At 35.4% G+C, this 15,583-nt stretch overlaps 1 protein-coding gene across 3 annotated transcripts in view; it reads right to left on the reverse strand.

The window, feature by feature from the left end:
- TBC1D32 (TBC1 domain family member 32) overlaps positions 1–15,583 on the reverse strand; it is an 82,216-nt gene that overhangs the window by 53,641 nt on the left and 12,992 nt on the right. For all 3 annotated transcript variants that reach the window (XM_061989771.1, XM_061989770.1, XM_061989769.1), the window contains 10 exons: positions 15,045–15,104; positions 13,779–13,878; positions 13,358–13,495; positions 11,917–12,009; positions 11,553–11,695; positions 8,514–8,641; positions 7,204–7,405; positions 3,049–3,131; positions 1,276–1,414; positions 511–598 (listed from right to left, as the gene is read on the reverse strand). In XM_061989771.1, the coding sequence (XP_061845755.1) occupies positions 511–598; positions 1,276–1,414; positions 3,049–3,131; positions 7,204–7,405; positions 8,514–8,641; positions 11,553–11,695; positions 11,917–12,009; positions 13,358–13,495; positions 13,779–13,878; positions 15,045–15,104 (1,174 nt within the window). The remainder of the gene's footprint in view (positions 1–510; positions 599–1,275; positions 1,415–3,048; positions 3,132–7,203; positions 7,406–8,513; positions 8,642–11,552; positions 11,696–11,916; positions 12,010–13,357; positions 13,496–13,778; positions 13,879–15,044; positions 15,105–15,583) is intronic.

Raw genomic sequence — 15,583 nt, forward strand, 5'->3', positions numbered from 1 at the left:
TTCTAAGGCCAGTCTTATTCAACACCTTCATCAACAACCTGGATGAGGGGACAGAGTGTACCCTCAGCAAGTTGGCTGATGACACCAAACTGGGAGTTCTGTGTGATTCACCAGAAGGCTGTGCTGCCATTCAGTGGGATCTCGACCGGCTTGAGAGCTGCGCAGAGAGGAACCTCATGAGGTTCAACAAGGGCAAGTGCAGAGTCCTGAACCTGGGGAGGAACAACTCCTTGCACCAGTACAGGCTGGGAGTTGAAGCAAAGATTTTGCATAATTTAAGAAAAAGCAAACAAACCAACCAACCAATCCTTGCATCAAGATATGTGAACGACTTAGATGTTGGAAATCACAGATTTCCATTAAGAAATCAATAGACCTTTAAACAGTGTTTGCTAACACTGTGTAATTATTCCACTAAGATGATATTTTTAATACCTTTCTCACTATCTTTTTCCAGTATGCAAGCCTGCAGCATGTAAGTATTCATAACAACATCATTCTTCAATTTACCTGAATTTTGTAGAGCTATTGCTCCAGTTGGTGTTGATGCCATTTGTGTAACAATCACTCTATTACCAAACTCTTCGTATTCATTTATCTGTTAGTAATAAATATAAAAGCACAATGCTCACTCTTCACAGTGCATGAAATTCACAATTTATCTCTTAAATATTGATCTTTCATACATTTGATTACAGAATTTAATCCACTGTATGGTTAGACTTGAGTAGTTCATAGATATTATCCTCTACAGACTTAACAGGGTCAGATTCTAAACAACTTTATCAAGTATCTTATCAAAATTTAAATGGAAAATACTATGATTGAGACATGCAACATCAGAAAAGAATAAAAACATTAGTATTATGTTATTTCTGCACATATTGGATAGGATGTCTGTAATGTTATGTTACATATGCATATTATCTGGTTTTTGGTTACACATGAAGTATTGCCTAGGAATATCTAGATTTTAACACCACCTACCAATATGGTCTAGAAAATATCCACTTAGAAGGAAAAAAAATATTCCAAGCATTTCAAACTTTTTATAGTAAAGTCAGAAAAACTAAATATATGCTTAACATTCTGAAGGAGTAATATCCAACAAACTTAAATCAGTGAGGCATCAATACCAAAGATGTGAACTACATTTAAAATTCATTTTTGCAAAAATTCAGTGACAAAATGGTTTCTGTATTTATTTTTTTATTATTCCTTATTTTAGTACAATCACTAGAAGAAAGAAAAACTGTACAGATTTCTAATGCCTACCTGGAGTTTTTTTGATAAATTGCTGAACATAAAGTTCACAGCATCATTCACAGCACCTATGCCATGAAGCAGAAATAGTCCTTTGGGTGTGGCAGAAAAATTTAGCAAGGCATCTAATAAAGTCTCTTCCCATAACAAACTGCAAGAGTAGCAAAATAATAATTAAAAAAGATATGGAAAAAAGCAAAGCTACAATTTCTTACTTCAAAAAACAGCATCACATAATTCACTGTTTACTCTATATGTTTATTCTGTTTAAAAAGAAAAAGCATTTGACAAAGTTACAATACATATTGGACTGTATTCTGTACAAACATTTAAATTCATCCTGGCAAAACTAAGGTAGGAGCACAGAACAAAAAGATGATATAACAAGGAAGTCAAAAGACCTGACTATCCTTACCTTTACTTATGACTTACTATCTGACTCTAGACAAGCCTTAAGGTATTAAGGTGGAAGTTACAAATTGGCAAAGTGGGCATAGAATTTCTCACCAATGTAAAAACACAATAAGGAGCTAAAGGCAACTCATGTTTGAGAAGATAGAGACTCCTGATAGAACTTAGTACAGATTAATGAAAATAAGGTGCTAGAAATACACAATAGTTTCACATATTAACAGCACTAAAGGGAAAATACTTCCTACAGACAGGGCAGGAAGAACAGCCAAAAATAAAGTCCAATGATGCCCTCTGACCTCCAAAATATTCTATACCATAAACAGAAAAATGAAGTAATTACATCATCATTATCTAGGTACCATTCCTGTTGGCATCACTAAACTCTTGTGATTATGCTTCTCTAATAACATTTGCGTACTGGATTTTCATCTCTAGTTCTTATTTCCTTTTTTTGATGCCTGCCACCAGAAAACAACATGCAGCTTTTTCTCATAGCAGTCAATCATTACCCTGAATTTTAATCACTCCTGTAGAAGCTCTGCCATGTCACGTTCAGAGCAAAAATTTCACTCAGAAATACGTCACCATGTCATGTTTCATAGTTAAATGAAAAATTCAGATGGTAGGAGGAAACTGCGGATTATATCACTGGTCATGATTAGTAAGTCTCCTCAGTCTGATTTTTTTTTTTTGCCACTAGATTTGAACTGCTATAACCTGTTCACATGCCACCATCACAGACTAGAGTATTAACTGTTGTGGCCTCTTTACTGGTTATACATGAAGTCTATGGTAACATGCAAACCAGAATCTATTCAATGAATTAGATTCTGAACCAACATCATGATCACTCTGGATTTTCCAGCTTACAAATATTTGTGTACAGACTTCTGTAAAGGGATGTTGACTTTTAGTACAAAAGCAAGGATGGCTTTCACTTAGTATGTGTCAGGCTTTCAACTAGAATGCTGCCAATCTTGCTACATAATATTTTGAAGGTGTAGATACCATTCAGTAGAATAGCATTTTAAATTAACACAACATCAAAGCCATACAATACATTCTGATAGAACAGGGTGTGTTACGCTTTCTAATTCCCATTTTCCTCAAACCAATATCTGAAGTCAGCAAGAATCAACTTTAAGTCAATGTTACATAGATTAGACACAACTCTGTAAAGCAAGAAAGTCCTAAAAGGTCAAGAACAAATTCTGTAAAACTACAGAGACCTAGGCTAGGATGATTTCACTCCCTTTTCCTACCATTATGCATTTGACAAAAAGACACAGGATCGTAACACACCTGAACTGGGGATAAAGTAGCAGTGTGTGCTCATACCTGAGCATGTGCAGAAATTAAGCATCAACTTACATGTTTTTTGACTCTAGACCTATAGATGAAGTCGAGTCTGCACCAGTTACAGGAGTGGGAACTCTTTCTGAAAGCAAGCTTATCTGTGAAATAAAAAAAAAAAAATTAATATCTCCTTACTGACACCATTTTTAAACTCCAGATCTTGCTTGTGATCAGGTCTTGTCTTTGGCAAAGAATACACTATTTCACTACATTCTTTGTTCCATAAAAGTTTGGGGTTTTTTTCCTTTGGAATAAACCATTTTATAGCTATTATATTTTTTACACTTTGATTACAATTCTTAACATAAAAACCTCTTAATTTTTACTTTTTACAGGAGACTCACAAAGCAAAAACCAGAATGTAAAAATAATATAAAAAGATGTCAGAAAGCAACTCTTTACTCCACTTCTGTCCCAGGTAATAGAACTACAACTTCTGGAGTCAGTCAACAACTCAATATTAAATTTATTAAGCAAGTCTATAAAAAATAAGTTTGCTTATTTATTAACATTAATCTATTTTTATTGATATAGTTACATATATAAATATACTAGATATTACACTATATTATGTAATATATATACTGTCTATGAAGTTATATAAATATATAGTAATACTTCTATATTTCATGGAATATCTACTTTAAATTGCATTTGAAAGTAGTTGGTGTGAAAAACACTGTATATTTTACAGATTCACAGAACAGTTGCGGTTGGAAGGAACCTGTGCAGATCATCTAGTCCAACATCCCTGCTAAAGCAGGTTCATTTTGATTAGGTTGCACAGGAACACACCCAGGCAAGTTCTGAAAAGTTCCAGAGAAAGAGGCTCCCCAACCTCCCTAGGCAGTCTATGCCAGGGTTTCCTCACTCTCACAGTAAACTTCCTGTGTTTCAGCTTGTGTCCATTATCCCTTGGGCAATATGGAAAAAAAAACTTGACTCATCTACTCAACAACTACCCTTTGAGTATTTATAAGTGCTGATAAAGGCCTTTCACAGCCTTCTCCAGGCTAAACAGTCCCAGTTCCCACAGCCTTTCCTCATATGAATGATGTTCCAGTCCTCTGATCATCTTGGTGGCCCTGTGCTGGATTCTCTCCAGAGGTTCCCTGTCCATCTTGAGCTGAGTAGCCCAGAACTGGACACAGGACTCCAGATGAGGCCTCACCAGGGCAGATTAGGAGAGAAGAACCTCCCTCAGCCGGCTGGCTACACTCTTCTTGATGCATCCCAGGATGCTATTGGCCTTCTTGGCCACAAGGGCACATTGTTGGCTCATGGTTAGTTTATTATCAGCCAGGACTCCCAGGTCTCTCTCTGCAGAGCTGCTCTCCAGCAGGTCAATCCCCAGCCTGTACTGGTGCATGGGGTTGTTCCTCCCCAGGTGCAGGACTCTGCACTTGCCTTTGTTGAACCTCACACAGTCCCTTCTCTGTCAAAGTGTCAACCCACTCTAGATCATTCAAGATGAATGAATGACTTAAGTTGTTTTACATTTCTAGGGATAAAAGCAAACTGAATCATTCTAATAAAAGTGAGCAATCATTAATTCACTCTCACATAAATTATAACTAATAATTCACAAAAAATTCCTCTATTAAACTAGTTAGTTGCTGAGGATTTGTTAAGTTCCCCTTTTATTATCATCTGTACAATTTCTCACAGGATTCCAGTAGAATCTGCCAAGAAATAGATTGTTTCTCCATCAGTCTTAAAACTCCATGGGGTGTATAAAATAATATTAGAATCATTTAACCTAGAAAAGACCTTTAACATCGAGTCCAACCACTAACCTCACAATGCCAAGACCACCCTGAGACCATGTCCCTCAGCACCTCCTCTACACGGCTTTTAAGTACCTCCAGGGATGGAGACTCCACTACCTCCTTGGGCAGCCTGTGTCAGTGTTTAAAAACCCTCTCAGTGCACAGTTTCTTCTTAATATCCAATCTCAATCTCCCCTGGTGCAACTTGAGGTCATTTTCTGTTATTCTGTAACTTGTTACTTGGCAGAAGAGACTGAACTCCTCACCTCAATACAACCTCCTTTCAGGTGGTTGTAGACAGTTATCATGTCACTCAGCCTCCTCTTCCCCAGGCTAAAAAGATATAGCTTTACAGATAAGAGAGGAGAAAACAAATTACTAATCTATCCATTAAAAAATTGTCACTACTGCTTGGACAGAGTCCACCAATTTGGAAGGGACCTCTAAAGGTCATTTAGTCCAACCACCTTGCTGAAGCAGGTCCACCTAGATCAAGTCAAACAGGAATGTGTCCAGGAGGGTTTTGAAAACCTCCAGAGAAAGAGACTCCACACTCTCCCTGGGCAGCCTGTGCCAGGGCTCCACCATCCTCACAGTACAGAAGGTTTTCCTTAAGTTTAAGTGGAACTTTTCGTGTTCCATCTTATGTCCATTATCCCTAGTCCTACTACAATTGTTTTAAAACTGAACAATGACAGAAAATAATTTCAAAAGTAATCAAAATGGCAGAGCTGAAAATGTGACTTTCATATACTAACTTCCTAATTCCTGAAGTCATGAATACTTAGATTCAATTTCAATCTCAATTTGACCTCCAAGGGATATGAAGAAATGACCTTTTTTCAGGTAGATGTTTATTTTTTTTTTAATTCAACATATTCAGCCTATTTATCTTCTATGTGTGAAAACAATCTGTCTAGATGATGCTCTGTACCACAATAAAGGATTTATGTGCACTTTCATGCATCTGTAAATGCTGTGGTACTTTAGAGCAAATGACTGGAAATGCCCATCAAAAACATGTAACAGTCTGCCTGTGATAAACATTAGAGTAACAGGTTAGTTCAAATAAGTGACACAACAGGGAAGCACAAAATGACAGAGATTGTTGCGTTATGTAAATTACAGCATGATTCAAATGAACTGAACATCTTAATTCAGTAAAATCCCAAAGTTCTCAATGCAAGGAAGAACGTAAGTTTCAAAACCAGCCTTCTTTGATGAGAAACAGAGTTTACTGTGATAAATTATAAGTAATGATATATCTTTATTTTCAATCAAAACATATCCTCTCATTATAATTCTCATACATAAAAGTAGTGAGAAATACCCAGAAGCTGATGATTTAAGTCTGTCTTCTATTCATGCTTTATCCTTCTGATCTTTTCTGCTTCACTTTACATTGTGACTGTACTTTTTGAATTTCAATCATAATAAAAGCATACAGCGTTTGACAGGAAAAATAGCTGTTCCATTATTTTTCCTTTGCATGCAATCTCTCTCCCACTTACTTCCTTCCAAAATAAGTCTTAGATTTTCAGACTTTTTTTTTTTTTCTTTCAGCTTGGTCTGATCCTTTTCTAAAAAAGTATTTTACAGTCACTGTTCTCTTCACCATGAACTTTCTGATGACTGCTCTTGCAGCATTTGCTGTCATTTTTCTACCTTAGATTTTTATAATAAGTAAGAATTTTGACATTGCATATGGCTATCAAAACAATGACAACAGAAAAGTTTAGTGAATAAAGCACAGAGATTCATATACCTTGCTCAGTAAATTTGTAACAGAAAGCAAAATAAACAGAACTGTTAGAACCAAGCTCTTTCATGGAGAAAGAGTTATTAGACTAGCAATCAAACAAAGAGCATTAGAATAGCAATCAAATTGAACTACAGAGTCTACACTTCATAATATACCCAGGTACACAGATAAGACAAGAATTCCTGCTTAGTACTTGTCATTACACTCAAGTACATGCCATTGAAATATTCTTCAGTCAAATATCTGGAATCTTCTTTTTTCACTTTGTATATCCCACTGAAATGAACTAGCTAAAAATTACCAAGACTACATCTCAGTAGTTTTCCTTTCAAAATATCCCAAATGAAGAGTGAACACAAGATCTGTGGTGGACACTGGCTATCGTGACCTCAAGCCTCAAGGAAAATGAATGATCAGTCTACTGAATTTGAGAGTTCCTGGTTTAATCTTAAGACACAGAAGTCTCAAACTAGGCTTCTGCTAGGTTTACATACAGAAGCAGAATTTGAAAAGTAGACTTCATTTTTACAACAACTGCACTTAAATACAAGAAACATGAAGTAAAGAACTACTACATAAGCTGAACTTCTTATAGTAAGATTTTTTTTTCCAGTCTTCCCACTCCAAAACAAGATTTACCTTTTTCCAGGCCTCTCCAACAGTTTCATGCAAACCATAAGGAATTACCATCTGCAGGCCTTCACAAGTTCTGTACATCTGACGACATACAAAAATGAAAGCTCCTTTAACAAGTAGCAAAAGCTCAGATCCAGATAAAGGAGAAATGTCGTCTTGAAGAAGTTTCTTTGTAAACCGAACAATAACATGAACAGCTGTACGACTAGAAATAAAATAACATTTTCAAAATGTTGTTTCAGTCATCAGTAAGCCTTGAAACAAATACTCTGACTGAACTTATTTAAATTTTTCTAGGACAAATGAAACTATGGAAAGAAATTATGACCCAATATGGAGACACCAAATATATATTAACATCAGTCAGAATAAAAGAAATCTACAGGAAGTGATTTCACTTTGGGTACAGAAAATATAAACATGCATCAATTGTATTCCATCCAGCCCACATGGCCATGAACTAGACAGACTGTGTGTTCTACTGGAGTACAACTGGGATGAAGAGCAAAATAATTTTCGCTTCTGTGTAATCAGTGTTAAGGATATTGCCATAGGGCAAAATTTGTCCTTGTTCTTCCTTTTACCTGAGACATCCTTCTGAAATCTTTTAGGTTTGTAATGCAAAGGATAACTCTTTCTTCAAAATACCATCTCTTACTTCCAACTCCCTTAAAAACATATGCACCTTCTGAGATTCCTCCACTTTAAAGACATACATTCCAAACATTTTTATGACCTGCAGCTTAGATATTTTTAAAAGCTAGTCTCAGTTTTACTGCCTTGTTTCAAGTTTTAGCATCAGCTAACAACCCACAGGATCACATAGATCCTAAGTTAGGTACAGTGTTATGAATGTCTTTACTAGATATATTTAAAAGTGAATGGTACATAAGTCCATTTTTTTAATTAATTAGGTTGATTTTAAGTATTTACTCTAAAAACAATCAAAAAACAATCAAAAAACAGTTGAGAGGCCTTTGGCCTGAACAGTAGGCACTACCAATGTAATGGAACTACATTCAGAGAAAGAAAAGCTCTCACATGAATAAGAAAAATAAGTAAGCCATGGAAACTTCCTTTAATAAAAAGTATTTCTTTAAACCTGGTTAAACCTGGTCATTTCATCTGGTTAAAGACAGGAATGTCTAACAGACTCTCTAAAACACTTAACTACTTTACTTGCTAATCAGATATTTTACTCCAAATGTAAACAAAATATATATATTAAAAAAAAAAAGAAGGAAAAATAGGCTTTTAAGCCTAATGTAATTCATTAAAGTATTCACTAATGTCATTCATTAATGCACTCTTACCTATCTTCTTTGGCAGTTTTTTCACTTTCTCCATAAAGAAGAAGAGACAGACCATCTTCTACAGCAGCAATTCTTGCCAAAAGATCAGCTACATCAATTAAAGTGGTTTCAAGACAATTTATATTCACCTATTTAGAAGGGAAAAAAAAAAAAGACAAAAAAACCTTGCCAAGTTTTTAATTCAATGCTATTCTGAAACCTGTTTATTTAAGCCTGGTCTACGTATGCAGAAACAGAGGTCACCTTTCCAATGACTACTTAATGGCTTAAACAAAATAAGTAAATGGCCTATGTTCAAATGCCATCACATAGAAATCTTCATAAAAAATGGCAATAATGGTCATATCTAATGATTACGGCAGAAGTCCAGTGACTGCACAGATATAAAACCAGACATTTCTCAACTACTTTTTCTTTTTTCCCACCATGACCATAGAAAGGCTTTTGATAAGGCCATCTAGGGGTATAAGAACAATATCTGAAACAAAGTGAGATACAAGCTAATTTACTTATCACTGCATATGTATTAACAACTCTTTTCCTAGAAGTGGAATTTCTGTTCCCAAGAACATACTCTGCATCCACCTCCCTAAGCTGCATTAGGCCCAAATTCATTTTCTCTGGAATCATGAGGAAAGTCTTCCCCACTGGAGCAAAGCAAAAGTCTTCTACCAATTTCTTAATCACTTCAGAATGGCCACAACTAGGCTGTAATCAAGCAAATTTGAACATTTATCACTGGGACTGAGACCATTCAGTATAGTACTGCAACTAATGAAAGTACTACCTGAATTAATGTTAAATTGGTTACTGCTTATTAAGTGAAATCCATATTCCAATGGTAAAGCACAATATAGGTGCTCCATGATGAACCTGTTGTGGATTAGCAAGAGCAGGATGGTCTGCAAGGGATGAGAAGCTGGGAGCTGATTATGATAACAAGGCAGGCCAGAGGCAACAGCTTGCAATCAGGTGGGTGAACGGTCCCAAAATACCCATGTAAAGGGTAGGTGGGTGAGCAGACGAGGTCTAGTGATAGTAACAGGTTCACCCAACCGTCCAGATCCCTTCCACAGTGATGAAGGCGGTCCAAAGTTAAGTCAGGAAGCCCAGACAGTGAGTTGAGATCAGCTCCAGACACAGGATCACACGTAGCTCAGTGATCACCATGCAACTGGATTTACACTGACAAGACAGGTCTCAGGTGAAGTGAATCAAGAAATTATATTTGTGGTTCAGATCAATGGGGCTGTAGACTCCAATGAGGATATAACATAGTACAGGCAGGAAAAGGTCCTCATCTTACAAAACACTCCTGAGTGGAAAGGGAAGTGAGTCCATACTAAGGCTTATTAGCAGAGTCATCACTGCAGGAATCTCTGCTGAGGTGTCCTACCAGAGCTCTCTCAAATGTCTCTCTTCAAGGCTGGATGCCCACATCATTACCTATGCTAGTCCTGAAACCAAGTTGCCAAACTCAGGGGAGAAGTAGAGGAAAGATGTACTGAAGGCCTGACAGTAGACAGTGGCTGCAATTCTGCAGGACTTTAAACATTTTCTTAAAGGTGCTCACCAGAACTCTGTTCCTGTCCATATATCTCCATAATATGGTCATGAGATATCCAGAGCATAATCTCTCACCCAAGGATTGAGAAACACTCCAAATTCCTAGGATTTCTGCATAAATGTACATACAGAGACGGAGGATATTTTTCAAAATGAGAAGTCCCCTTTGGTAGCTTTCCCCTATCCACATCCAATAGAGTGGAGTCAACAGCGAGACGAATTTTAGGCAACAATGAGCTACAGGGGAATTACTGTTTCCAGTAATACTTATTAAATATCTAGTATGTCAGAATGAGGAATAAAGCACTGCTGTCCTGAAACTGAATTCCATGGCTTAAATCTTTTCCACTCTTCTGTTATCCATCAAGGACAGCTGGACTCACAAGAAGAATTAGTTTTAAAATGCTATGCAATCTGACTCCTGCAACTTCTCTTATAGGTAGTTCTACATTTTATACAGTGCATAGAGGAAAAATAAATAGTTTTCCTGCTTTGAAATGGAAGGAATTAGCTATTAATGTCAGTAGTCAAAGTAATCTAAGAGAAAAATCCAATTTTGATTTTGTTCTCTTAGTTAAAACTTCCAATTAAAAATCTCCCTTTTTATTTTCAGGTTACCAAAAATAGCCACTGAGTTTCTCCTCCTCTCTCTACTACAGTTGCACTGTACTATCCTGTTTAAAAGGCCAGCAAGGCTTGTACTTAACAGAGCTATTTCAAAGCTCAAATGTAAAATAAAAGTTTTGTGTTTCTCATTAGTCCCTCCAAGGAGTTCCATATGCAGCCATTAATTTATCTCAAAGTCTCTTTAGGTGGCTCAGGCTCCTGCATAGGCATTTCAGATCCACAGCCTCTCTGTCTTGAGACTTACAGACACCTAGATCAATTAAATCATCTGTTAAAACAAAAATCACAGGACAGTCTGAAAGGATAACTAGACTTTCAAGTACCTAGACAATGTTTCCTAATATTCTTATAATTTTTATAGAACTGTTTAAAAAATAGGAAAACCAAACTCTTCCTTTTACCATTTCATAAAATAATAGTTTGCCATGAAGAATTAGAGATATTACCCATATTAATTTCTGAGAACACTTAACTTCAAATTGCCAGTTGAACTGTAAAACTAATAAAAGTAGTCTTCCTTTTAAGTAGTGGGGAGACTAAATAAGCATCCAAGAAATAGCAAAAAGACATACAAAAACATTGCAAAAAATACAGTGAAGAGATGTGATTTTCCCAAGGGAACAGTCGCACTACAGCACAATTTTTGCTACTATTTACAAGATTTCAAAAATGTAAGTTTGTTAGACCAATCAAAATAACAGTCTGTGCTTATTTAAGGCATATCGTAAGAGCTAATGCAGAAAATACTATAAAAGTTCCCATGCAAATAAATACATCTTCTACATAGAAAGCACAGAAAAACATTAATATTCTATATTTTTGAATTATTTGGAAGATACTACAAACCTCTGTGCCATTCAGTAAACTTTGACAAGGATGAAGTAGAGAATCTATCACTGCATCCACATATAAACATTCAGCAGCACATCCTGTTTGTTCACAAAAAACTTGCAGAATCTCCATAACAAGACTTGCTGGAGAATAATGGTCTGGTGAACACAAGAAGTATTTATTCATGTTTTAACCTACACAAACATATCTATTTGGCAGCTTCTCAATTATAATTTTGTTACATTTAACAAGGTTGAGTAAAGAAGGGAGAAAGGGAAGAGAAAAATCTGCATAAATAACAGATCCAAATTAAAAATTGCAAAAGAAGTTACCACATGTTTAATTATAATCTTAGTCTATATTAAAACCAACCATTTACCTGTATGCGCTACCAAAGCTGTCTTTGGGCAACTTGGAGAGTAATATAGAAGCTGAGTAAATAATACCAACAGATCAGTTATGGATACAGTATCTATTAAAAAAAAAAAAAAAAAAAAAGGGGAAATTGTAAGTTAAAGTGTAACTTTCATTTTACAATAAAATGGATTTTGTAAATACGTGCAAATAATCTTTTATTGAGGAAATGAACATATGTACAACTGATAAAGCAAAAGATAGGTATGTCCCTGAGACTCTACCAAAGTATTTCACGACCAACTTATGAGCCTTGATCTGGTCCCACATGAGTCAATTGCAGTTTTAACATGTCTTCCACATAAACAAATGGGAAGAGCCTGAGAATGCTGAATATACGTGGCTGTAGGAAAAAGCATTACCTGGCTACTAGATTAAGTGAAACAACCTGAAAAAAGACTAGCTGTCAGACAACTCTTCCTCAGGTCCGAAACAAAACCAACAAACATGAAGCAAATTGCAAGTTGGGAACTGTTGGTCCAAGTTTAATGTAATGACATTAATAAATCAGGCAATTTGTGAGGGAAGAATCGCTTATCTATGAAACTTCGAAGGATGCTATTATGATGACAGAAGGTGAGATTATTACTTTTGTAGGGGAGAGAAAAAAAGCAACCATCACCAATGGATCACTGCTTGAACGGTGTTACACGGATAATCCATAAATGACAAAAGCACTCTATTAGTAGATATTTATTCCTCACAGCTGCTCTACATTGGATCTACTCAGAGGGATAACACACCTTCACAGGACAGGTCTCAAAATTAGTATCCAGTAATGTTTTGAATTCTACACTGAATTAATAGCGATACTAATGTAATGGAACATTACAATTATCCTCACACATTTGCATTTGCCAACTCTGCAGAATATATCACGACGCAGACTTCTCTGGATGTTCAAGGGCTTTTCTGTCTCATTTATGCTTTTGTTCTACAGGTACCGACCTTTTCTTCTATGGTTGTTTTACCTTAATTATATTAATAGGTTAAGCTCAGAGTAATTGTTTTCAATTTGCAAATAGCTTGCAATACTGATTTTGTTTCACACTTGAACAGTTTTGGTTCTTGGACATGTCTCTCTTTCTAACAATTATATAATTTTGTTTGACAAAAGATATTACTCATACATAGAAAGACTGAATCACGTACACACTGATCCAATGCTCCTTCAACATGAAATTAATATATTAAACATAAGGACAAAAGTGATCTAATTCAATCACATCCATCAAAGATTTAAAAACTGTGTTGATACTCAAAATTACCCATACCATCAGTAAGAAAGTTTCTCAGGCACGGAATTCCTGAACAGAATAATATCCTATAATGTCCACAATATCACAGTGGAAACACGTATCAAGTATGGATAAAGTGTTGCTTAGGAGATTCCATTTTCCTCTTACCTTTTTTATTTTTCAGTTGTACTGGAAAGAGATTTCGGCTTTGCTTATAGATCAATAATGTTCCTAAAAGGCACAGTGAATGAACAAAGCAGACGTACTGCAATTCTGGTCCAGTGTAAGAAAAGTTCTGCTTATCACCTTTCACAATAAAATCAAAAAATTAGAACTTGATTCTTAGTTTACTTTACAGTACCTCGTTACTTTACAGTACATAGCTACTACCTGCAACATATGTGGATCATACTGTATCTAAAGACAGACAGCTCAAGTAACTATCTACTGCTACTAGTGTTCTCTCAAAAGACAGACAGACAATATTTTGCAAAGAAAAAGAACAGATGTCTTCCTCTTGAGGTAGCATGCTCAAAGAGAGAGAATGTTGATGTATGTGCATATAATTCAGTGATGCAAAGATACTCACTACAACGCCGCTGGGAGAAGTCATTGACTCTGGAATTTTTATTAACTGCTGCCTTGCAAAATTCAAAATAATCAAGACATTGTTGGACAGCTGCATTAATCTGTGTAAAAAAAAGGATAAAATAATAAAATATCCAGTGTTTTACAATAAAGTAATTCTCTCTTGTATCCAAGTACTGTGCTTTAACACAAGCACCTAAATATCCACTTCACTGCAACTGAGATTATTAAAATACATTGCCATTACTAATACTACACTATCAAAATTCAGAAATCCTCAGCATGGATTTAGAAAATAATAGCAAATACTACATATGAACAAAGAAATACATTGAGATTTATTACAGTTTGAAGCTGCTAAGATTTATTCAGAAGTATAAGTAGAATATACAGGCATTCATAATAAATTAAAAACCACTTAATTGGATGTTTACTCTATGCTTATAAATTAGACTACAGACTGCTCTGCTCATGGCCTTCCTATTACAAATTTTTTGTTGCATGGAACACACTTTATTCTATGCTCTGTTCTATACATACAGATAAACAAAAGTCTTTTATAGTTATCTGTATCCTTGTCTCCCATCTTAAGGTTTTATCAGTCATGTACATTTTACATTATATTTCATTTCTATTAGAAGATTTTACAAAACATAGCCAAAGTCCTGTCTACATGAATGGAACTCACATTTATATTTGTCTTGGTGAAAATAATGAAACTTCCATACCAGTGATCTGCCCATACAGAATATGTGATAGGATTAACATCTACATTCCTAAACATGTTTTCCCAGTTTGACTTATCTTGCTGACACTTTGAATCCTTAATGCTTCATATCACAACTTAAAGAACGCAATGGTGGCTTTTTAATCTCTTTTCATCAAAAATCCAAATTCAGCATAGAGCTTTTACCATATTTTTCATGCATCGTTTTGTATTTCTATACAGTCAGAAATAATTCTAAATATGAGTGCAACATAAAGAATTAATAAATAGTACTCTTAATTATACATCTCCAATGAACCATCCAAATTTCCCCTCGCTCAGAGCTGGTCTCATACTCTTCTTTGATTTTAACAATGACTCATTTAAGCAAAGCAAAATTTAAAAAAAAATAAAGAATAAATAAAATCCAAAAGGCTCATCTAGCTAAAGAACACAGAACAGCTCTGACAAAAGGAGAAAAAAAAAAAGGCAAAAAATTTCAAATCACCATGTGCAAAGTAAGATCAAGTTTCAAGTAAATTTGCCTTGGGAAATACTTACCATAGATTTATATTTCTTTTCCAAAAGCCTGAGTACCACTGTTCTGCTGTAATATGCATGCTAAAATGACAAAGGAGACCTAATGTCAGCTTCAAACATATTAAGTTTTATTTTTTAATTAAAAAGAAGAAATTGCCTCTGATTGTGCTCTATTAGAGATCCTGGGCGCAGCACTTGTTCAATGTACTGAACTCCAGCTTGTGTAAACCAGTATTATACTCAGCAGAGCCTTTTGTCTACAGTACATTAAAGATAACAAAAAAATTCTGTCATTTCAAAAATGTCTAGCAGAATATGCAGTAAACCAAAAAAATATTAACTACACTGAAATGTTAAGACGACACATTTTATCTAACTGTACTTTCATGCCCATCACTATTCTCCAGAAAAATGTTTGCTTCTTTTGACGGCTGTCAGTCAATTAATGACATGGGACTGAAGTCACAAAGCACAGTAAGTCCTCAGAAATTCTATGAAAACTAGTAACTGAATAGAAATGGAGGAGAGAGTAGAATTAAAGGATAGAGGACACAAATGTC

This window comes from Colius striatus, chromosome 2 (assembly GCF_028858725.1).
Source record: "Colius striatus isolate bColStr4 chromosome 2, bColStr4.1.hap1, whole genome shotgun sequence".
Taxonomy (NCBI): Eukaryota; Metazoa; Chordata; class Aves; order Coliiformes; family Coliidae; genus Colius; species Colius striatus.